Here is a 24257-nt window from a genome sequence, read left to right on the forward strand (position 1 = left end):
AGCCCCGCCTCTTCGAGGGCTCGTCCCTTTAAAAAGGCGCAGCGACTTTTTGTCCTCCTCCGGCTGCCGTCGGCCTCCTCCTCCAGCCCCGCCCCTCCGTAAGCTGCTCGGCTTCGCCCCGCCCGCCATATTGTCGTCGCCGCCGCCTCCTCCTCCTCAGGAAGGCGAGACGAGAGACGCGCTGAGGCCGACGGGCGGGCCGGCATGGGTGAGGCGCGGACTCGCGTGGGGAGGCCTCCCGGCGGGAGGGAGAGTGGGCGGCGGGGCTCCGCTGCTGCCGGGGGCGGCCGTGACTCAGTCCCGCCCGGGGGCTCCTCTTTGTTTCCCGGCCGGGGGTGTCGGAGGCGCCGCGCTGGGGCTGGGCGGGCCCGCCTCCTCCGCCTCCCTCTCCTGGCGGCGGGCCGCCCGGCCGCAGCCTCCTGTTCCTCCCCGCCCCCTTACCTGGGGGCTGCCCAGTGGTTTGGGTGGGTTCCCCTCAGGCGGAGTCCGCAGGCCGGCGGGGGTGTCCTTGGCAGGGGCCTCGCCGCCGCCTCCAGGTTCCTGGAGGGATCAGAGTGCTGGCCTGGGACGGGGAGGCCTGAGTTCAAATCCCACGCTCGGCCGTGAAACTCCCCGGGTGACCTTGGGCCGATCACTCGCCCTCTCCCTCAGCTGTGCCCACCTCACAGGGTGGTTGTGAGGCCAAAAGGAGAGTGTGCTGCCCTGAACTGCTTGTGGAATGGGTGGCGGGGTATAAATGCCGTAAATAAAGGTGGGTTGTCAGGGTAAAGTGTGAGGTGCATGTACTCTGCACTGAGTTCCTTGGGTGGGACAACCGTGGGGATGTCAGAAATAAGTTAGAGGTTTTCTTGGTAAGGCCAGCCCAGAAGACTCTTTCGGCCCCATGGTTTTCAAGCTTCTTTTCTTGTGTGACCTGTTGATGGCAGTTCCTTATTCCTGTGATCCAAAAGAATAATTGAGTCTCATAAGAGTTCTTGTGAAACAATGGTAGGGCAATATGTGTGCTTTATGGCAGGTTTAAATGATACGTTAGACATACATTATAAAATGTGTTAATTACAATATAATGGATGGTCACGGTGCATTTCACTTACCTTTATTTTTATTCCATTGTTATACAGTCTTTCAGAAAGCATCCCCAAGGTGGTTTACAAAAGTTAAAATACAATAAACTTCCATAATCATGTTAAACCATAACAATCATTTAATGTGGAGGGTCTTAAACACTTAGTAAATGATCCAGTGCCTAATGTCCTGTGACTCAGTAGTGGGTTGTGAGCTGTACTTTGAAAAACCGCTGTTCTAGTTCAGTGTCTTGGTTCTTGCCACAGTGGCCAAAACATGTGTCTGTTGCTTCCTGCCTGCTTGGGTGTGGGATCATGTGTTTTCCTGGTTTGACTTCCAGGCACTTGATACCTTAGGAGATGGATAGTTGGGAGTGTGTGACTGCTTGTGCAGGGCTGTAATGTATACTACTACTTGTATAGTGGTCTTGAATGTTCAGAGTGCTTAATGTTAATTATTTTTCCATGCTTACCACAATTCTGTAAGGTAAGTGAGTCTTATTATTCCCATATTGCAGATGAGTTGAAAGGGAGTAGCTGGCCAAGGCTTTCTAGTGAGTTCATGGCAGATAAGAGCTGGAGATGTCCTGATAGGTAGCCCACTTTTGTAGTCACTACACTTCACCATTCTCTCTCCCCCCCCCCCCTTGTTGTCTACTATGTTGGACCTTGGTCTTCATTCTGCGGTTGTAGGGGAGAATGTCAACACCAGCACAAGACAGTTCTTCAGGCCTGACTAATTTTAATTTCCTATTCCCTTCCTTGATCATCTTTATGTAGCTTTTCTTGGATAGACAAGCTACATCCATTCCTTCATAGACTCCAGGCATTGATTCAGGACATTCAACACTTCTCCAGTTAGGAATTGCACAGAGATGAAAAACTGTGTGTCATTAGCATATTGATAGCACTCAACACCCTGAATGACTTGGGTCAGAGATTTCTCATAGATGTTGAGAAGCAAACCCTGCGGGATGCCATAGGCCAAGGTGCATCATGTTCTGGAAACTGCTATGCAAGTTTAAGCAAGAGTTGCATGTTGCTCCCATAATCCCTGCAAGGTGTTTCAGAAGGATACCATGATCATTTATTTCAAAAGCTGCTGAGAAGTCTAACATAGATGCATTTTTTCTGTCCAGTATTTGGTGTAGATCTTTCACTAAAGCAGCCACTATGGTTTCCATCCCAAAACGGGGCTCAAAGTTGGATTGAAAAGGATCCAGATAATTGGTTTGTTCCTGATAGTCTTGGAGCTTGGTTACTACTACATCAATGCTTTCTCTAATTTTTTTTCATCTGTGTGTGGAATGAGTTTTGTTCTGGGAAGCAGTATCAAGGCAGTGTGTGCATACATGCATTCATAGTGGGGCCTTCCTGATTCAGCCTGAGTGGGGTCTAAAATTAACTGAGCAGACAGCAAAAAAGTGTGAGCGCACGCACATGTGCACGCCTTAGAGGGAACACTGTACTACACTTGAGCATCTTGCCTAAGAATGGCAAATTGGAGACTAGCCAACAGTTGTCAAGAATCCCATGTCCCTGGGATTCTTCAACGAAATAAACCACTGCTGTTGAAAGGCCCAGTGGCACTATGTTCCTGCCAAGTGAAGAATTAATTGCCCTTCCTACCCACCTGGCTATTTCCCCTTCCTCTGGCTGCTTTACCAGCTAGAAGGGCAAGGGTTGAGTATGCAGTTGGGATGCCTTCACGCTCCCCTTGATCCTATCCACATCCTTGAGCTGAAAAGAATCCCAGACAACAGGGTAGATGGGTGCTGCTGTGCATCATTTCAAACTGGTAACGTAGATTCCAGTTGCTAGCATTTATGAGTGATTTCATCCTGCTCAGCACACTGGTCACAGCAGGCTATGGAGATGTCCTCCAACATGTTGGAAGAGCCAAGATGTGGAAGGCCCCTGCCACCCAAAAAAGCTGGTGGCAGGGAGATTCAGCGTCTTTCCTGGTATCATTGCCATAGATTGTGCCTGCAGGTGGACTCTCTCCCTCCACTGTCACTCCAGGTGTTTCCTCTGCCGCTTCATTGCCAGCAGCTACACAAAGAACCAAACAGCTGTCCTGTAGGGATGTGCATGGAACTGCCAAACTGCGGTCCGGCACTGGGGTGGGGGGTAGCTTTAAGAGCGGCGGGAGGGTTTATTTACCCCTCTCGCTGCTTTCACGCTCTGGCACCGTAATTGTAGGAGTAATTGGGGCGGCAGGATACCTCCCACCCTTCCCCACTGTTGCTGTAAAAAACTCCCAGGAGTCCTTTGCGTGCGTGCACATCACAGAGACATCGTGCGCGCGCTTTACGCGCAAAGGACTCCTGGGAGTTTTTTACAGCAACAGCGGGGAAGGGTGGCAGGGAGGTATCCTGCCGCCCCAATTACTCCTACAATTACGGCGCCAGAGCGGGAAAGCGGCGGGAGGGGTTAGTAAACCCTCCCGCCGCTCTTAAAGCTACCCCCCCCACCCGAACCGGACCGCCGGCCTTTACAATGGCCTCCGGACCGGTCCGGGCCCATCCCTACTGTCCTGGCTCTGTGACTGGGAAGGGAACATTTAGGAGCAATTGAGTCAATAGCCTAGAATCACTTCTCCATTTTACAGATCAGGCAGTTGCTTGACAGGATTGTTAATCACAGCAATTTGTGATTGTTAATCCCAAATCTCCTAAAATGTAGTCATTAATCCCAAATCTCCTAAAATATAGGAGCTGACATTTTCCAGAAAACTCCAGTACCATTATTTTCCAAGGAAAGTTTTCCAACCCATTATCACTGTGTTGAAATCAGATCAGTAAATTAGCAGATAAGTAACAAATCTTGGGGCATGTTAAATGCAATGGAAGACATTCAGACTAATGCTGCATTAGCTCAAAGATGCACTAGCTAGATGCGCTAAGCCAAGAGCTAGCATTCACACGACCCCATTTGTGCTTGCAAAACAAGGAGATGCACTTCCTGTGAAACCTCTTGTTGGGAACATTTGTTCAAGTGCACAGCTTTGAACATCCCTGCAACTTCATGCGGTTAAGTGACTCTTTTCATTAGTTCAATTTGTTGACTGTTGGTCAGTATGTTTTTAGTGGCTAATTTTTTTCTTTATATATAATCTTTTAAATTGATTATACTGTTGAGCTGCCATGTTAAGGGATTTATAACTGTTCCAGTATGAATAAACTTCTGAACTTGTTTGGAATGATATTTAATTTGTACTAAAAGTATATGATTCCCCCTCCCCACCCCGGTCAAATATTTCACTTTGTTACTTGGCTAGTTGAAAAATCTTGAGATATTACTACAGCATGTAAAATTAATATGGTGTACTTCTTTCAGTGTGTGTTACTAGATACATATTATACAAATATAATGCCAGATCAGATCACAATCTATTTGAAGAACTTTTTCTGAGAACAAATTATGTAAATAAGAGAGAACTTGCATTGGAAATCTTTCAAATTGAAAATGTTCTGGAAGAGCCACCTCACTTGTTTGCTCTACCAGGAAAAGACCGGGAGAGCTGGTCTTGTGGTAGCAAGCATGACTTGTTCCTTAGCTAAGCAGGGTCTGCCCTGGCTGCATATGAATGGGAGACTTGTGTGAGCACTGCAAGATATTCCCCTTAGGGGATGGAGCTGCTCTGGGAAGAGCAGAAGGTTCCAAGTTCCCTCCCTGGCAGCATCTCCAACATAAGGCTGAGAGAGATTCCTGCCTGCAGCCTTGGAGAAGCCCCAGCCAGTCTGTGAAGACAATACTGAGCTAGATGGACCTATGGTTTGACTCAGTATATAGCAGATTTGGAAGCCTCCAGGGGTGGACTATTCGAATTGGTCCCCCATCCTTGTAGCGATTAGAGGCCGTAGTAAGCCTTTTAAAGCATGCTCAATTTGGCTAGCTCACACACACACTCAAACTCTGTGTGCTCTGGTTGGTGGTTTTTCAGAGTGTAAGGGAGGTTTGCCTGATAGGATACTTCACACTTCCTAAGATATAAATAGCTTGCCTATACTGAGTCAGGCCATTTCAGTGTTCCCTCTAAAGCGTGCGCATGCACACAAGTTTTTTGATGTCTGCTCAGTTAACTTTAGATCCTGCTAAGGTTTAATGCACGTGCATGCACTCTTCCTTGATATTGCTGCCCAGAACAAGACACATTCCGCACACAGATTAGAAAATTATTGGGAACTTTGGGTTGACCCATCCAGCAGTAATCCTCCAGGCCCCAGGCAGAGGCCTCTTCCAGTCCTGCTACCTTAAACCCTCTACCTGGAGAAGGCAGGAGGTTCCAGGTCTGATCCTTGGCACTGAGCTTTGGTCCCTCAAGGCTATGCTGCTGCTTTTGAACCACAGCACCTTCCAGGGTTGATTTGATTTCAGCTGCTTCTCAGAAGGACTCAATTTTAATTATTTAAATCACAATTTGAATAACTAGTCAGGAAGATTCTACTTAATCAACATTTTCTATAAAAGTACATTCTTGTTGTCTAACCTTAGTACATATTTAGAGATTTAGGTTTCATTTTTAGAAGGTAGGTACACACTTCTCATTATGCTGTTTCATTGGGGCAACTAGGCTTTGCATTTCATTGTTTCACTGTTCACATTTTGCATGCATGCCTTTCTTACCCACATGTACAGGAACTTCATTAAAATATTCCCAAATCGGGTCTCTCATACGGCCTACTGCCATGATAGGCGTTTCCCTTCTACAATGGAGGATATACTTGGAAAACGTTTCTCCAGGACTGCGTGGATACGTTCTGTTCACATTTGGTTTCACTTCCTATTCCCCTCTCCATCCTGTGCATTTATATCCAGACTCCTACTCCTTGCTCAGATCTACTCCATTCCCCGCCCCCCGCCAGTCCTCCATTAATTTACCTTCTTTGTCTTTGCACTTGGGAGGTGGGGAGCGGTGGTTTGTGTCGGCGCTGCAGAATAGAACAGATCAGGAATTATGATTAATATTCATGATATCTTTGACTAGGTTCTTCACAATTTTTTTTTATTAAAAAATCCAATTTAAATCAAGAAAATCCAATTTTTATCAACCCTGGTGCCTTCTGCTTGAGGGCCTCTGTGGCTTTACAAGAGGCAGGTGGTGGATTCAGTTGGTATATCTCTTTGCCAACACCCTGGAATTAAGAGGGTTGTGACGATGATTTGTAGGAAATCCAGTATTTAGTTTGAAATAAATAGAAGGTAGGGTGGGTGAAGGTGTGTCTGTTTTCCTTCCTCTATAAAGTAGTCTTAAATTCATGGCAAAAATTACTAGCCCACCTGTTCTCCTTCACTGCTGTAAATCATTTGTTGCACACATGATAGTTGTGTTTAAAACAAAACCCCACCAATTCTCCCAATTAAAAGCTTTCCTCTCTGAAGGAGATTCTTTCTTGTTACAGTTTGTTTACAAGCTCTGGGAGATTTAGCAGAGGCAGAAGCCCATGGGCTCAGAAGTCCATGCTCTAGGTTAAATAACTGAATTTGTTGCGTGGTAAGATCAGCTTTGACTTGGTGCAGGGAGGGGGGAAATCCTGTGTCTCTCTGGAAAGATGTTTCCATGCAGCTGCAGCTCTGATTCTGGGAGGTGGATGTTCTGCTTCAGTGCTTCAGTCCTCAAGCTGGGAAAGAGGAAAGACCTTGGAGGACTGTGGCTGGAGAGAGAAGACAGTACTGGCCTAGATGTAGCAGTAGCCTGACTCTGTATGAGGTAGCTTCATGTATTTGTATGTTGCACATACCCAAGATGGCTCAGCCCATTTGGATTATGGGGTCCTTAGGGCCCTTTTCAGGAGTGTGCCATTTGAACAGGTAGTTGCCCTTCTCTTGGTACAGTTCTGGAGGTCTTGGTTATGCACTCTAGCACTGAGCTAGGAGCATTAGAAGTAGGAAGCAAATCATAGTGGGATCAGTTCCCTGATGATCCTTGCTCATTTATTGTGTGTAGTAAAAGGGAGTGATTCCCCCCCAAGCATTCAAACTGAGGTTGTGTCTACTTTTGTAGGGCTTTTTGCCTAAAATGTGGCTCCATTTCACAGGTCCTTGGAGCCAAATGGTGGAAGAGTCATAACGCTTTCAGCACCAATTCTGGGTGTCCCCCGCTTCACCTATTGGCTGCTGTAGCATTTATGGTAATATAGTGTGCAGATTTTGATGTGCTGGTCTTCATCCATCAAAAGTATGGTGAGAAAACTGGTCTCTCCTAGAAGGTGGTTGGAAGGAGTTTGGAAACATAGCATTTATGGTGACTGTTGTTAACCTGAATGTTTGGTGTTGCTTCCTATAAATCTGAAATTTGGGTCCATGAATGAATGTATTCTCCAACTCTGTTTTCCAAAGTAGCTCATGGAAGTTCTGGTCATGTTATACTGTGTATAGGTGCCTCCAACACTTTACTTGAGGCTCACAGTCTAGATCTCATTGCACCTGACATGTCCCTGCCCCAACTCAATCAGAGCTGAGAGTCATGTAAAATTTTGAGGGCCAGAATCAGATTTGTAGCTGTTCCATGATGCAAGTGGCTGATGAACCGAATCTGTCTAAACCCTTTTAAAATCTATCAAAGTTTGTAACAGTCACCACATCTTGTGGCAGTAAATTTTCTAAGAATTATTCTGAAACTATATTTTTAAAAGGCAGTTGAATGAAGTACTTGCCCACAAGCTTGAAAAGGTAGCTGCAGTAGCAGCTTGTCCTAATAAGCCGGGTGGGGAGCGGGGGAGGCAGCTCAGGTTGCTCTTCTCCTTCCCCACCTGAGAGCCACTCTACATTCGTTGGGTTGGGTAGAGCTGCGTGGTTAACTGTGCAGCTCCACCTGACAAATGGCCACCAGCCTCTGACGCCCTCCTGGCTCATTAGGATGAGCCGCTGCTGGGTAGCTGGTAACTCTTTGCAGGTCCTCTAATAAAATACAAACACTCCAGGTAGCAAGATAAACTTGCAGTGCTTTCCAGTGTGTCAGAGCATGACTGCAAGGACGGCAGAGGCCTGGAATGTGTTGTCTTTGCTTTGGAATTTTCTCATTTGGGAGTTATCTTGAAATTGGGCAATGGTTGTAAGAATTTCAAGCCTTGGGTCTGTTTTATGAGTAGGTAAAGCCTACTGTTAGAAAGTCTGGGCTGCTTGTGGTTTTGCTGCCCACCTAGATGTCTAGGAAGGGCTGGCAAGAGCATATGCCACGTAGCAGTTCTGGGGACCCCCGTGTGGTGTGTGCACTCAAAGGTGGATTTGGTGCTGGGCTGCTCAGTGGACTTGGGTTGAAAACCTGTTACTTGTCATGGTCAGCATTACTGGCTACTCTTAAGCAGAAGTAATAATGCTTAGCAGTTGTATGGCACTCTTTCAGTGTGTGAAGTATATCATAAATGTGGAAACCAATGCTACTTGCAATACTCTTAAAACAAGTCTCCTAATACTAAAAAAAACACTGCAAGATTTGGGCCAGGTTTAGACACTGTGCTAAACTGTGATTAAACCATAACTTAGCGCAGTGTTCTTCATTGTAAATCCTGGGGGGCCAGTGGCAGCCCCCATGAACCCTAAATGCGGCTCCTTGACCAATTGTTTACTGGGCCTGTGTGAAGCTTCAACCAAAGCTGAATACTCTTCACAGTGCCCCTGGGGCCATGCAGGGAGGACCATTCTCACTGTGCCTTGCTCCAGCTTGTGGGCTCCTTTAAGGGAAATTGAGCCCTCATGAGCCCCTGCACCATTTTTGCAAGGCATGCACAGAACAGTCTTCCCTCTAACAGGGATTCTCAGGTGTTGTTCACTACAACTCCCATAACCCACAAACAAAAGCCGTTGCAGCTGGGGATTCTGAGAGTTGTAGTCAACATCTGGGAATTCCTCTTAGAGGGAACACTGGCACAGAATGCTGAGAAGAGTAGTCCTTCTCAGTACTTTCCTCCTAGAGCTCTTGAGAGGGCTCCGTCTCTCTTAAGGGGTCCTCCCAGCACAGAGAAAAGTTCAGTACTGTGTGGAGGTCAGCACAGTGGGAGATGGCTCTCACATTGAAGTTTTTTTTTAACTGAAGTGACCCCTGTTTGAAAAATAGTGAAGCTCACTGGTTTAGTCTTTCCGCTAAGAGCCTTGGGCTCATCAAAACCCAGTATTTCCTGGCTTGTTCTAATTGCAATTTGTGAGCAAGCCAGTCTATCCAATTTATCCCAAGCATTCTGGTCATTTTAATATTTTCTGTTGACCTAATCCTGGAAATGGATACTGTATCCAAAAATCATTATCTTAGAATGGAGCTGAAAGAGGTATGTATGTGGATACTTTGCATGGTCAGTCGCAGTGTAAATCATGTCTTTCAATGATTGATTGTGGGTGTGGGGGAAGTCCTTGGTTGGTCTGATACAATAAACTTTATTTATTAGTCAGCCCATAGCAAATTGTTCTCTGGGTGGTTCACAACAGAGGATTAAAATATACAATAAAAACACGTTGTTTAAATCATGACCAAAATAAAGGAGAAAAGAAAATACAATACAAAGCAGCTTAAAATAAATTCATTTTAAAATTAGTTAAAAATCATATCAAATCTGAAAATTTGAATTTAAAAGGCCTGGTGAACAAAAAGGCCTTTGCCTGATGTCTAAAAGAACAAGGTGATGAAGCCAGGCGAACCTCACTGGGGAGCAGTGTTCCCTCTAAGGGTGTGTGTGTGCACGTGCGTGTGTGCATGTGCGTGCACACACACAGACACTCACACGTTTTTAGTGTCTGCTCAGTTAAATTTAGATCCCGCTCAGGTTGAATCAGGAAGTCCCCACTCTAAAATCAGGTGTGCAGACACTGCCTTGATATTGCTGCCCAGAACAAAACATACTCAGCACACAGATTTAAAAAATTAGAGAGAACACTGCTGGGGAGGCTATTCTCTAGGCGGGGTGCAACCACTGAAAAGGGGCTCTCCCTGGTAGCCACCTGCCTCACCTCATTTGGTGGGGGGCATATAAGTCAGACCATAAGCTGAGTGACATGCAGCATTTATTTCCTGTTTCTCAGAACTATGCTGAAGACTGAGGAGGGGGAGTTCTTCAGCTTGTTCATCTTGGTGGGATGAGCTATGTATGCTTGGCATTGAAACGGCATTGGGAACTGGCTTACCTTGGGTCTTAACAGCTCCAGCTATAACTTCTCTCATTGTATTATCAAAACACAGATGGGGTTTGACAGAAGTAGGTGGGGCTCTAGGGCTGTGCTTGTTGTCGAAAACCACACCTGTCTTGCATGACTTGGAAGACGGGAACCATCCTGGATATCTAGGTGTTTAGTGTTTAGATGCTGTTGCCAAGAAATTATTCATATGGCTGCATTGCAGGTCATGCTTGGTGGTGCTTGAGCTGATGTGATTGTGGCCTTGCCTGTATCCTTCTGAATAGCTGTGGGCAGTGGGGTGGGTGCAGGCTGCAGATGGGAAAGGAAGTGTTGGGCTCAGACATCTTACAGCTGCTGCTCTTTTGAGGGAACAGGGTGTGAAAGGACCCTTTTTAGTGAGAGATGACTCTCTATCTCAAGTGTGTTTCATTCCCTCCCTCTCTCCCTCATATGGGAGCCAGCTTGGTCAGTAAAGTGGCGCATTCCATGGATACTCTTGCGCTGTTAGCTTTTGTGAGCTGGTTGGGTGGGCGGCAGCCAGCCAGCCAGCCGTGACTGCTGCACCAGGCAAGCTGAAAGAATGTTAGGGTGAAGGTTTTGCTAGCACAGTGTGTCCTGGACTGGGAGCTCTTGGCTCTCGCGATCCATCTTAGACTGTTGGGATGGCTACTGCTTTGTTTGTTCTCTCCCTGTGTGTCCCTGCTCCTTTAGAGATGCTTGCTGTGACACAGAGACCTATTGACAGGGACTGCGGGTACTCCATTCTGGTGGGGGGGGGTGGGGAGCCAGTCTTCACTGAGAAGAGTTGAACTCTTCATCCTATATGATGAAAACCTTCACAATTTTCTTACTTGGTTGGCATAACTTATTCTGCAGTGCTTACTGAACTCTGATTTGGCTGATTATGTGAAGGGGCAATGAAGAGGAAAGCTGGTCTTGTGGTAGCAAGCATGAATTGTCCCCTTTGCCCCTGGTTTGTATTTGAATGGGAGACTACATGTGTGAAGACTGTAAGATTTTGCCCTTAGAGGATGGGGTTGCTCTAGGAAGAGCATCAGCATACTTGCATGCAGAAGGTTCCAAGCTCCCTCCCTAGCATCTCGAAGATAGGGCTGAGAGAAATCCCTTCCTGTAACCTTGGAGAAGCTGCTACCAGTCTGTGTAGACAATACTTAGCTAGATGGACCAATGGTCTGACTTGGTATATGTCAGCTGCCTATGTTCCTAACAGTGCACGGCACTTTTCTGTTGTATGCCCGGTTCCTTTTCTGTAGGCCCTCCCCTTTGGAGCTTCTGACTGCCTAATGCACACTTGACTCTCTCTGACGGTCTTCAGACAGAAGCTAAAAAACTGTGCTTCCCACAAGCCTTTTCAAGTTTCCCTTGATTTTTGTTTTTGTATATTATCCGTGCTGGCTCTCTGTGCCCCTGTTTTTGTTTTTTATGCAGTTAAAATTGTAGCTTTTAATGGTAGTTTAATGAAGCTTTATCAATCATGTTTTATTTTTATATTGTAAATTAGCTTACAATATAAAAATAAAACATGATTGATAAAGCTTCATTAAACTACCATTGTAATCTGGTTTAGAGTCGCCTAATGGTGCAGCAGGGAAGTAATGTGCCTATTTATAATTTATAATTTATTTAAAATATTTATACCCCACCCCTCCAGTGCAATACTGCTCAGGGCAGATAGAACAATATTGCTTACAACAATAAGATAGACACAGATACAAGTAATAAAATTTAAATTTAAAGCATACACACACACACACACACACACACACGGGAGCAAGAGGTTGCTGGTTCAAATCCCCACCACCTATATTGGGCAGCTGCGATATAGGAAGATGCTGAAAGGCATTGTCTCATACTGCACAGGAGATGGCAATGGTAAACCCCTCCTGAATTCTATAAAATAAAACCACATGGCTCTGTGATCACCAGGAGTCAACACTGACTCAATGTCACAACTTTAAGCTGGCTTAAAATATAGGAAAAAAGCAAGGGGTAAACTCTTAAAGTGTGCTTTATCAGGTTTTACTTTTAAGCTTAAGGACTAGAAACTGTCTCTCCCCCCACCCCCACGTGCTGGAGCTCATCAGTATGGGTTGTGCACTGAGCATGCTCGAGAGACAGGACCAAAACATGTGAGGCTAGTTTCCTGTTGCCAGAGGGCACCCTATCCCCAGTTCTGGTCCTGTCTTGCTCAAGGTGGCAGGGCTGTAAAATCTCTCCAGCATTTTTTGGAAAAATGACAGGTTAGTTTCTCATTTTCCTTTTTTATTCTTTTATTTCTCTTCCTCCTACCCTCTCCCCTTCTTAGATTGTGTGAAAGTGGGAAGGGAGCTATCCTAGCATTTTATCTTAACCTAAAGCCTAGACATTTTTCCACTCCCAATTAGATCACTGGCAGTTTTTAGTTCCCTTTACTCCTTATGGAACCTGGTCAGGCAGAAAGAGCTGCTGCAAGGATCCCTTTCTGAGGGCCTGCAGCTAGCTTCCAATTCTAGCAGTCCTTCGCAAGAGCCCTCCAACCCATCTTCTTGGGTGGTTAAATTTTTCCGGCTGATCTGGTGCTTGCTGGTTTGAAGGCAGCTGTTGCTTACAAAATAGCTGCAAATTAAAATAATAATAAATCAGAAGATTGCAGGGATCAGGTGCAACATTCCATCTTGGCTTCCCAGCATCCATCTACCGTCTAGCCCTTCAGATGACATGGACAGCTGCTCTAGATACATGGAAAATGACCAATCCACTGGCCGAAGTCAGGGTTGCCAAAGTCCTTGCCTCCACCGGTTATAGAGCTTTGGTTTGCGTTCCAGTTCTCTCAAATGCCATACCTTCGTTCTAGCCTTGATTCCGAACTCTTCAGAGTGCGGTAGTTCTGTCCAATATTCCCACAGTGCCCAATTTTTCTTCGATGGGCCTCCAATTGGCTCCCCCTATTGTCCAGTATGGTTTTTTTTGTTTTTTACTATCGGGGTACTTGAATGAGGCCTTTAATGCCATTCCCTTGCTATGATTCAAACCCTTATCTTCTTCCTCTCTAGTTTCTGCCATACTCGGTCATTGCAGTCACTTTATCTTTGTCCCACACAGTGTCTATGCTGACCACTTTATTGTACATAAGGACTCTGCATGTCCAAGCTGACTATATGGTACTTAAACCTGATCCCTCCTCCTTATGACTGACCTTGGCCTTCCCTACCTCACCACAGAGAAAGACCTGGCTTACACATTTGCAGGGCTCTACACATCTATATCAGGCACACTATAGGTCAGGTATTTCACATATCTGACCTCCCTTTGTCTCTTTCAGTACCTTTTCTAAAAGAATTACAGCTCTCTCTATGCCCAGGGCAGCCACAGCAGCCTTCTCAGCACAAATTCCTTGGATACAGTATAGCTGTCACTTTGCTCTTCCATTTCTCTCCTTATTCATCACTACAAATATTCTTCTTGTAGGCACCTCAGGTGACCTTTGGGCGCACAGTCCTCCTACAAGTAGTTTGAATACATCCTTCCCTCCCAGTTGTTCTTTCGCATACCGCTTGGGCATGTCCCATACTGATGAGCTCCAGCACAGGGGGAAAAGGAACATTGGACTTACCATGAAGGGTTCTTTTTCCCTGTGACTGGAGCTCATCAGTCCCACCTCCGTATATATCTAGTTATTTGGGTTGGTTCTTCATATCTTGGATGGAGCCACCTTCCAGTACATAACAGCATTAGTATGTGTCCTCCTGTGTATTTAACCTGTTGCCTTTCTAGGCTATTTCTCTCTTTCTGCATGTGCCACACTCTATGCTACAGTCCTGGAACTGAGGATATGGCGCCCTCTGGCAACAGGAAACTAGCCTCACATGTTTTGGTCCTGTCTCTCGAGCATGCTCAGTGCACAACCCATACTGATGAGCTCCAGTCACAGGGAAAAATAACCCTTCACGGTAAGTCCAATGTTCCTTTTTAATCAAAGGAAAATGGAGATTCTGAAAGGTGAGTTCTGTACCTAGCATAACCCCACATATTGCGATTCCATGGGAACACAGAATGTTTACAGCCCTACCTGTTAGTTCATGCTAGAAGCATCATAGTTGTTGGCCCATTTTATACTTCTGATTATCCAGGTAATATAAAGACACTTGGACTCATGTGTCCTGCTACAACAACAATATTTATATACAGCTTTTCAGCAAAAGTACCCAAATGGGTTTACACAGAAAAATAAACAATAAGTAAATTCAGATTGATCCCTGTCCCCAAAGGGTGCACAATCTAAAAAAGAAATATAAGGTACACACCAGCAACAGCCACTGGAGGGATGCTGTGCTGGGGCTGGATAGGGCCAGTTGCTCTCCCCCTGCTTAATAAAGAGAATTGTCACTTTAAAAGGGTGTCTGTCTTTTTGCTTAGTTAGCAAGCTTTCCTCTTGGCTGGTGACACTAAGTGGGGAATGGGGAGGCATCAGCTCAGCCTCATCTCTTATCTCCCCAGCTGCAAATACGCTGCTAGCAGACCTGGGTTTTGGCCTTTTCTTGGATGCTTTGATCTCTTTCCCACCCATGCCTTGTGCTGAGAACCCAGAGGGGAGAATAGGGGAGAGGAGGCTGGCATCTGTGGAAGGTAGGACAGGTTTGACTCTGGAGCTGTTAACTTGTGGAGCCTTTAAGTAGGCTGCTGCTAGCCCCACCCAGACATATGTTGCTAGGAGGATTGTTTGATTGTGTAAATTGCTAACCTGGAAGTAGTAGCTAGGTTAGTGCATAAGGAGTAGCTGAAGGTAGAAAATGTCAAAGATGCCTTCAATGTAATCTTTATGTTGGGTCTAGCCTCTTATATTGCAAGATAGGGGGAACTGATTCCTGGGTAAGTCCTAGTTGTATGTGAGCACATGTAGTCTTAGGGTTCTTCTGACCAGAATGAATCGCTAGTGTTGTGCATAGTGCATATGTGACCTTCAAGGCAAGGGGTGGGCCTGTCAGGGAAAACAACGTCAGTGTTTCAGTGGACTTGTGTGGACTGTGGAGCTTTTCTTGTTTCTCCTGCTGCCAGGCTTTATTGCAGCAACAGGCCTTGTTTTCTTTCTCTTTTGCTCTGCCCCTACGCTTTCTTTTGCCTGGACTCCTCAGTACATGCCTAGTGGTGGTTCATGTTTGGCTGTTACACACCAACAGGTCTTTCTGCCTCTTGCAGAGGTTAAACCTGTTGCAAAGGAATTTCTCTGCTAGGCTGTCAAGCAAGAGGTGAGCATTATGTGATGGAACTGGAGGAAGTGACATGCCTCTATCATCCCACAATCCTCTTTCTTCCCCTTTCTCTTTGGGACATCACTTTTTCCTGGACTATAGTGAGGCTCACAGTAGCATTGCTGTGCTCTTTTAGGGAGGGAACAGGCCGTCTTCTGGCAGCTATTTGAAGCAAACAGCCCTGGGTTAGAGAGAACTCGCTAGAAAATGGAGAGAATTGTTCTGACAGGCACCTTCAAACTCTCCAACTGCTCTGGGGGAAGTGTTGGGGTACTTAAAAAACAACAACAACAAAAAAAAACACACAGTAGGCACCAGTGACAGGGCAGCCTTGGAGCTGTGAAATTCACACCTTGTTGACCAAGCCTGCACTCTCTCTGCTCTGGTGTATTTAGAAATGTTTCCAATTATGAAATGAAAACTGCCCTGTGAAATTATATATTAAATTGGAGCCAGCGTGGTGTAGTGGCTAGAGTGCTGGACTAAGATGGGGGAGACCCGAGTTCAAATCCCCATTCAGCCATGAAACTAGCTGGGGGCCTCTGGGCCAGTCACTTCTCTCTCAGCCTAACCTACTTCACAGGGTTGTTGTGAAAGAGAAACTCAAGAATGTAGTACACCGCTTTGGGCTCCTTGGAGGTAGAGTGGGATATAATAATAATAATAATAATAATAATAATAATATGCACTTCAAATGGTCAAGAATGCAAAACTATTCAACACCAATGAAACAAAGCAGGCCTACAAGAAAGAACAAGTCAAGAACCGAGCAGAAAAATGGAGAAATAAGCCCCTGCATGGTCAATATTTGAACAATATAAGTGGAAAATCAGACATCACCAAGACCTGGCAATGGCTTAAGAATGGCAACTGGAAGAAAGAAACAGAGGGTTTAATACTGGCTGCACAAGAACAGGCACTAAGAACAAATGCAATAAGAGCAAAAGTAGAAAAGTCAACAACAAACAGCAAATGCCATCTTTGTAAAGAAGCAGATGAAACAGTGGACCACCTGATCAGCTGTTGTAAAAAGATCACACAGACTGACTACAAACAAAGGCATGACAAGGTTGCAGGGATGATACACTGGAACATCTGCAAAAAATACAAGCTACCTGTAGCCAAACATTGGTGGGACCATAAAATTGAAAAAGTTGTTGAAAATGAAGATGTAAAAATATTATGGGACTTCCGACTACAAACAGACAAACATCTGCTACACAATACACCAGATATAACTGTAGTCGAGAAGAAAGAAAAACAAGTCAAAATAATCGACATAGCAATACCAGGGGATAGCAGAATAGAAGAAAAAGAAATAGAAAAAATCACCAAATACAAAGATCTACAAATTGAAATTGAAAGGCTGTGGCAGAAAAAGACCAAAATAATTCCAGTGGTAATTGGCGCCCTGGGTGCAGTCCCAAAAGACCTTGAAGAGCACCTCAACACCATAGGGGCGACAAAAATCACCATCAGCCAATTACAAAAAGCAGCTTTACTGGGAACAGCCTATATTTTGCGACGATATCTATAATAACCAACAGTATTGATGATAAAATTCAGCCATCCCAGGTCCTTGGGAAGGACTCGATGTCTGGATAAAACAAACCAGTCAATAACACCTGTCTGACTGTGTAAACAAGAAATAATAATAATAATAATAATAATAATAATAATAAAGGTAGGATATAAATTTAAAAAGTATTTGCCTGCATACACATGCACTAAAGTTTTCCCCCAGAAGAGGCTTGCAGTTTCAGTCTCCCCCTGCTTCCCTAGAAGTTGCATGTTGACTAACACATGTCAATACATGCACATGGACACAAAATGCCAGTGCACAGCTTCCCATCCAGCCCCCCACCCATGAACTTCTCTCCAGACTGATTCCCTGTTTTAGAAGAAAATGGAAGGTAGGCTGTTGCAGAGTAAATGAGTAACAGCAGGCAGAGAAGAGCCTTTAACAGTGCATAGTAATGGGGGCGCAAGGGATAATGTTGGACAGTAGTTCTTAGGAAGCATGGGGCATTGGGAACTGCCTTCTACTAATCAGACCCTTGGTCTCTCAATCTCAGTATTGTCTTTACTGGCTGGCAGGAGCTCTCTAGGATCTGTTCCAACCCTACCTGGAGATGCTTCCAGAAATGAATCTGAGACATGCAAACTCTGTGTCCTACCCTGAGATACAACTCCTCGCTTGTTGGGAACATAAGGCTGTTGCAAATATACATGTGTTGTAATATGTTGGCAGGTATATGCCTTGGAACAATTTTTTCTGAAGTAAATGTCCATCTTATGTAAACAGCCACTTGAAGTACAGTAAACATTAAAGGGCCATGTTGGAGGTTTATAAGATCATAAGAAGGCATGTAGACATACAGACACTCGGATCTGTCTGCTAAAATGGATAGTCAAAGTTGAAGACAAAAGATGTAAATCAGAGTCTTGTTGGATGAGGCCCAGTGCCTATCTAGTCCAGCACCGTTTCCTACAGTGGCCCACAAGATGCCTTAGGAAGCCCAGGAGATGAAAGCATGCCCCTTCTCCTGCCATTGCTCCCCTCCAGCTGGTATATCCTACACTGCTTGTGACTCTGATGGTCACGGGTATAATTTTTTAAAAAGGTTTAAGCAAGTAGTTATTGTATTGTGTTCTGAGGAGTGCTGGAAGTTCTGAGAGACTCTTGGGAGCATAATAGAGATGTGCACAAATCATGATTCATTCACTGATTCAAAGCACAGCCTGCGCACCTATAAATGGGACGAGAGCAAGTCCATAACTGCTCCTCTGCCACTTGCTACTGCTTTCTGCTGCTTTCGCTCAGTGGCAGCATGCATATGGCCTCAGTCAGGTGAGGACAGCTGGGCGGCATGCTGCAGCAGGAAGCTGCGGTGAGTGGTGGAAGAGCAGGTACGGACTTGCTCTCATCCCACTTAAAGGTGTCTGGGCTATGCTTCAAATCAGTGAATGAATCATAATTTGTGCACATCCCTACAGCATTCCTTATTTTCTCCTACAGAATCAGTGGAGCACTTGAGGTGTTGGCCATCCTGTCATTTTCCATGGGCTGACGGTGAGATCCAACAGCATGGCCAGGGCTCTGCATGAATGTGTGTACCTTACATATGCCATTGGACCTTATGCAGCGTTCATTGATTGGATAGCAGAAAGTTGATGTAGAAAACTGAAATGCTGACTTAGCTGGTACATGGAGGGATAGGTGGCAACTAGCCACCTTGTTGGGATCCCCCCACCCCCTTAACTAACAGTATGCCATCCTGGATTTGGCATGGTTAGTAGTTACTCTAGTGAGAAGTGGGGGAAAGACCATAGCTCAGGGGTAGAGCATGTGCTTTGTATGCAGACAGTCTCAAATTCAATCCCTGGCAGCATCTCTAGCCAGGGCAGGGAAAGACTCCTGTCTGAAACCTTGGAGAGCTTCTGCCAGTCAGTGGAGACGGTCCTGAGCTAGATGGGCCAATGGTTTGACTCGATATAAGATGGCTTCCTATGTAATCTATGTGTAAGTATCAGACTCTGTGTTGCTGGAGATTTAGTAGTGGGGTGGAATATGTCACAAGAGGCTTCTTGAAATTTTTGGCTGTTATTGACGGATGGAAGGGTTGACTAGAAAGTCCTGGAAATGCCAGGTTTTGCACAATCCAAAGAAATGAGCAAGGGGAAAATATCTTTAATAGTACTTAGTCACTCTCTAGTGACTGCCGCATACTTGGCAGAGAGTGAGACTGTTTCAAAATACTTCTGCTGAATCCTTAACTTCCAGAGTCTGCCTGTTGCTTAGTTTGCATTGGCATAGCCTGAGTGTTAAGCTGCTGATGTCTGCAGGTGACGTTCACTGCAAAACAGCTCATGGACTCATGCTTCCCCTGGCACCATGGGTCAAAGATGACATGTACTCTGTAGTCAGCTTGCTTGATTTAACTCATGAGACAGTCTCCCCCAGGGGGAGTGCACCATATTGGGAAGAGCAGAATTTTGTCAGGAGGGCCTTTTGAAGCCAGAGATGTGCTGAATTAATAATGAACTAGAAATATGTGGGTTCCATTATCTTTCTCCTCTTCCCCCGTGCCCCTCTTAAATACAGTGTTATGCTGGATTCTTATCTGCCATGAGCAGCTGCTCAGAATTCCTCTGAGCTGAGCAGGACTGAAAACTGTGTAGACTGAAGCGGAAGCTGCAAATGGGGGGGATTTAATTTATTTATTTATTTAACACATTTGTATACCGCCCAAAATGCACTCTGTCTTCCAAGGATTTCTGAAAAACTAAGGTCTTCTGACCTAATGACTGTTCTCATAGTACTTTTTGTTTACATTTTATTAAATTGTACCAAATTAATTGGCAATTACAATATTAATGTGTTGCTTATCAATATAATGCAACTGTTCTTTATTTTTTGTTTAAAACCAACAAATTCTGATATTTTAGTTTAATATAATGCTGACCCAATTTTGAAAACAGAATACTTTATTCAGGAAACCTAAATTTTTAGTGCTGAGCCAAAAGAAGTGTGTGGGGGACAAATGCAGTATTTAGCTGTGCACCTTTGTGTTCCTGTGGAATCGCAGTGTGTGGTGTGATGTTGGGTACAGAACTCACCTTTCAGAATCTTTCAAACTTTGGTTGTCATTGCTTGTGGGGCTACAGCTCCCATCAACCCCTGCCACCATGGCATGAGGGTCAAGTGCTTCAGGAGCAGGACTACATGGGGTGTCTTTGCTGGTGGCCAGGAACTCCATCCTCCCCATCTTGATGTGAGCCTCAAAGATGAAGGAAGAGTGTGGGTGCATGGAGGTCAAGTTGGAAGTGAGCACAACTTGTGGCATTGTACAACAACATTGCTGATCATGTGGCACGTCTGTTAAGGCTTCAGCCTTAGGTTCTAATTTCCTGGCTTTGTGGAGCTTGAGCTAGATTGAGATAGCCTTAGCTCTGATTCTAAACCAGCTGGTTTTTTTAGCAGTATAAAGCATTTTTGCTCCAGTGTTTTGGGTATCAAGATGCAGAAGTATTCACCCACTGAGGGTAATGCTGCTTCCTTAATGGCATTCCTCTATAGCCAAAATAGGCTATGTATAGTTGACATCCAGTCAGATGGTCCATGATAGGTTGGGTTTCCCATGTGACTATTTCCAGGGAAAAGACCTAGTAGAAAGCTGGAGTCCTTGCAGCAGCAGCAGCAGCAGCAGCAGATTGTATGCCAGTGACAAGGCATAGAAGGAATGCAACCATTATCAGTATTAGGCTGTTCAGGCGCAAAGATACTCCCCCTGCCCCAAGCATTGCTTTGTCCCCAAAATGGACAGATTCTTTGGGCAGCTCATTTTACTAAGGCTCAGCTTTAGCAAAGATGTTTTTGTGGCCAGGCTGTTCCTACAGATTTTTATAATGCTTGACAGATGGGTGATTTTTTTTTAAGGCCTTGCTAACTCCAGCACATCCTATTTCTTGGTCTCCCCCATCCCCACATTTTCCCCACAAGCCCTCCCTTCTGTGTGATGTGGCTTGGGATAAAATACAGCCATATTTGTCAAATGTGCTTGCATAATAGCTTCCCTGTCTGCTTTTGCCTCTGACTCAGCAGTCTGAGTCCCAGTTTTAGGCATGTGAATTTTTGCAGTTACTCAGCAGAGATTAGTAGCCAGCTAGAAAGCTAAAGGAATTAATGCAGTGAGCCAGTAAAGAGCAGGAAATGGGAAGTGATGGCTGAGTTTTGGACCTGGGCCTGCTGTACTTACAGAGTCAATTTTGGTCAAGGCTACACCCCACTCGCAAGCAGCTGAGGCTACTGACCTTCATCAAGACATTTAGATAGGATTATACCCTATCTTCAAGGACTGAGGGTATGTGACTGCTGCCTTGGTGAACCCTCCCCTGCAAAGGCCCGGTGTTCCCTCCTTAGTAGTTCGATCTCTGAAGCCTGCCTGGGGAAGAAAACAGGGTGGGGTTTCAAGGGCAGAGCAACTGCAGTGGCACATACTTAGACTTGGGTGTGGCTAGGAGTGGAGGTTCAGCCAAAGAGATCATGGAAATGTTGTGCTTTGAGGAGAGTTTTGAAGGAAGAGTGAGGAATGGTGCATGGTAGCTGTGTGCTGGGAGGGAGTTCCAGGCAGAAGGGACAGCAAGAGGGGACTGAGTCTGAAAGAACAAAGCCCTCAATGATGCTGAAAGTGGTGGCGTTGCAGAGCAAGAGTCATTCATTGGGGATTGATGAACAAACAGTAAACCTTGGAGGACAAGACGGATAATTTGGGCCCTATTTCTAAAGAGGAGATGACCTGTGGCTTTCCTGTTGGAAGCGGTAGGTGCATGGCCTGGGACCTGGATTTTGCGTTGAGATAGTTGGGTGTCGGCCATGGCCAGGACTGCTCCATGAAGTTTTGGGTGGCGCACCAGCTACAACTTTCTCTCGAAGACAAATCTGGCTGTGGTTGATTGTTTACTACTACTGTGTATACACTGCCTTTCAACAAATATTGTTGGACACAAATGAGACATAGTTTTGTCTCATTTGGACTACTGCAACATGCTCTATGTTGAGCAGCCCTTGAAGAGCATTCAGAAGCTGCAGCTGCGTAGTGCAGAATACAGCAGCCAGACTATTAATAAGGACCTCCTGCTGGGATCCTATTATACTAATGTGGAAGGGATTGGACTGGCTGCCTGCTTCCGAGTTGAATTCCTTCATCTCCTGGTTCTGTGGCTTCCTAAGGCATCTGGTGGGCCACTGGGTGAAGCAGGGTGCATGTCTTAGGCCTGATCCAGCAGGGCTGCTCTTATGTGGTGTGATAATGTTATTACCTTTAAAGCCCTAAACAGCCTGGGCCCTAAACTACTTACAGGACTAACTGCTCCTAACTAGGTCTTACAAGATTGTCTGGAGGGGCCCTGATCCATGTTCCAACAGTGGCAGAAGCAGCACATCTGTTGCATAGGTGGAACAAGGCTTTCTCAGTGGTTGCCCCTGATGATACTTTGTTTTGTATGTGTCCTGTTACAGGAATGGTGAAAGACGGTTGTTTATGTCTGGGTCTTTGGGCGGCAACAACAACAATATTTATTCAATTTCTATACTTCCCTTCCAAAAATGGCTCGGTGCGGTTTACATTAAAAATTATGTGGTTGTTGTGGCCAGACTGCATCTTGTAATTTTTATATAGGTCTCTGTGTGTATTGTTGTGCATATATATTTGGCTTTTTATTATGCTAGTTGTATTGTAGGCCCTCTTGGGACCGATGGATGAAAGTTGGTTTAAATGAAAATAAAAGGTTTTCAGCCATTCCTTGGACTTGTAGCGTCTTGGGACTTTAATGGAAATTGGTAGCACACATGATGATTGAAGAGTGCTGGGACTGACTCTGCAATCATCTTGAGTGAAACTGGCATTGCTCTGTTTTTTGATTTTTTCCTTAGTATGTTTGGTACCAGGTCTGTCTAAAGTTCAACTTCTGTGTTGAGACCTTGCAGTGAAGTCACAAATCTCCATTTGTGATGTTATTGTTGCTATGGGAATGGGATCCCATTATCGCACATCTATCGTTAGGACATCACTGGTGAGAGTTGGAGGGCACAAAGGCAGGCCTAAGGGAAGACCTGGACAGGAGGTGGATTGAAAGTATAATAGAAAGTTGAGCATCAGGTAAACTGGTGTTGACCTTAACATGCACTTTCTAGAAGATCCTTCCTAGACTTTTCTTGGTTATAGCTCAGCTTTTCTGAAAGCTTAAATCTGGTGCATACCTTGCAGGGTGCAACTAGACAAATGTGGAATATCCAACTGACTTGAGGCTTAATGGCATCCGTAATCGTTTCTGTGTATTCTTCAGAGCAGTCTGAGGCAAGCCTGGAACAGGCCACAGATTGTGAGAATTTACAGGCAGCTGAATCTTTTGTCAGTCTGTCTATTTATGTTGAACATGGTGTAATCCTTGTACATTGCAGTAAAATGCTACATACCATCTCTTTGGGGGTCTCTGACCTTTTTGGATGGATAATCTGTTTGAATTCCACAGGAGAAGCATCTTAAAGTGTAGAAATGAGTTGTTTAAAGCATTTAATCTTCCCTCACAATTCATTCACAATATAGATGCTTTAGCAATTGACTAAAATGCTTGGTTATATGAAATGGCCATCTCTGAGTTTGTTGACAGTCTCCAGAATCATGCCTACTCAGTTGAAATTACCTGGAGGCATAAGTCCCTATTCTTGTGAACCAGTGTGTTTTGGGTTCTTTGCTGTCATATTTGTCGCAGAGAAACATGCTCTCCTGGGGTGGGGACACACACATCTTCTTTGTATTAGAAAATGGCCAGGATTATTTTTCTAGGGCTATAAAAACATTAATGGTCTGAGAAATGTAATGAGGTCTAGTATGACTTTGTAGAGATGTGTGGGGAACTTGAGGACAATTTCAAGTTCGTGTTGAGTTATGCTTATTTCCTTGACTGTAAGAGTTCTGCCTTAACGGTTGATTTATTCCTTGCAATAAATGTTCGTAACTTGTGCCTTAACTTCTTTGAGAATAAAGTGTGGGTACCGTGTATTGTGGGCACCAGGAGTCAAATTGACTTGATGGCACACTTTACTTTTACTTTACTGTGTATTCAAAAAGTACATCTCTCATTATTCCCTGAGGCTCAAGATGGCTTAATATAAAAATACAATAATACCTAAACTTACAAAACTGTAACAGGGTAAATAGGGTTTTATCATGGTGAGATTTCTCTTGCTGCTTCAGCTATAGAAATACCATCATGATAAAACCTTATCCCATCCAGTTTCTAAGTTTATTCTCTTGTTGGTGTTACAGTTCAC

General features: G+C 44.9%; 1 protein-coding gene across 5 annotated transcripts in view; it reads left to right on the forward strand.

Moving 5' to 3' along the window:
* The first annotated feature begins 49 nt into the window (after window positions 1-49).
* KPNA6 (karyopherin subunit alpha 6) overlaps window positions 50-24257 on the forward strand; it is a 53096-nt gene continuing 28888 nt past the window's right edge. The window contains exon 1 of one of the 5 annotated variants that reach the window (XM_053267042.1): window positions 50-208. In XM_053267042.1, the coding sequence (XP_053123017.1) occupies window positions 205-208 (4 nt within the window). In that variant the 5' untranslated portion in view covers window positions 50-204. Of the gene's footprint in view, window positions 209-21141; window positions 21286-21474; window positions 21744-22972; window positions 23083-24257 lie in introns of those variants that run through there. The other 4 variants (XM_053267044.1, XM_053267045.1, XM_053267041.1 and 1 more) reach the window with 4 other exon arrangements.

The sequence above is a fragment of the Hemicordylus capensis genome, chromosome 7 (assembly GCF_027244095.1).
Source record: "Hemicordylus capensis ecotype Gifberg chromosome 7, rHemCap1.1.pri, whole genome shotgun sequence".
NCBI classification, from domain to species: domain Eukaryota; kingdom Metazoa; phylum Chordata; class Lepidosauria; order Squamata; family Cordylidae; genus Hemicordylus; species Hemicordylus capensis.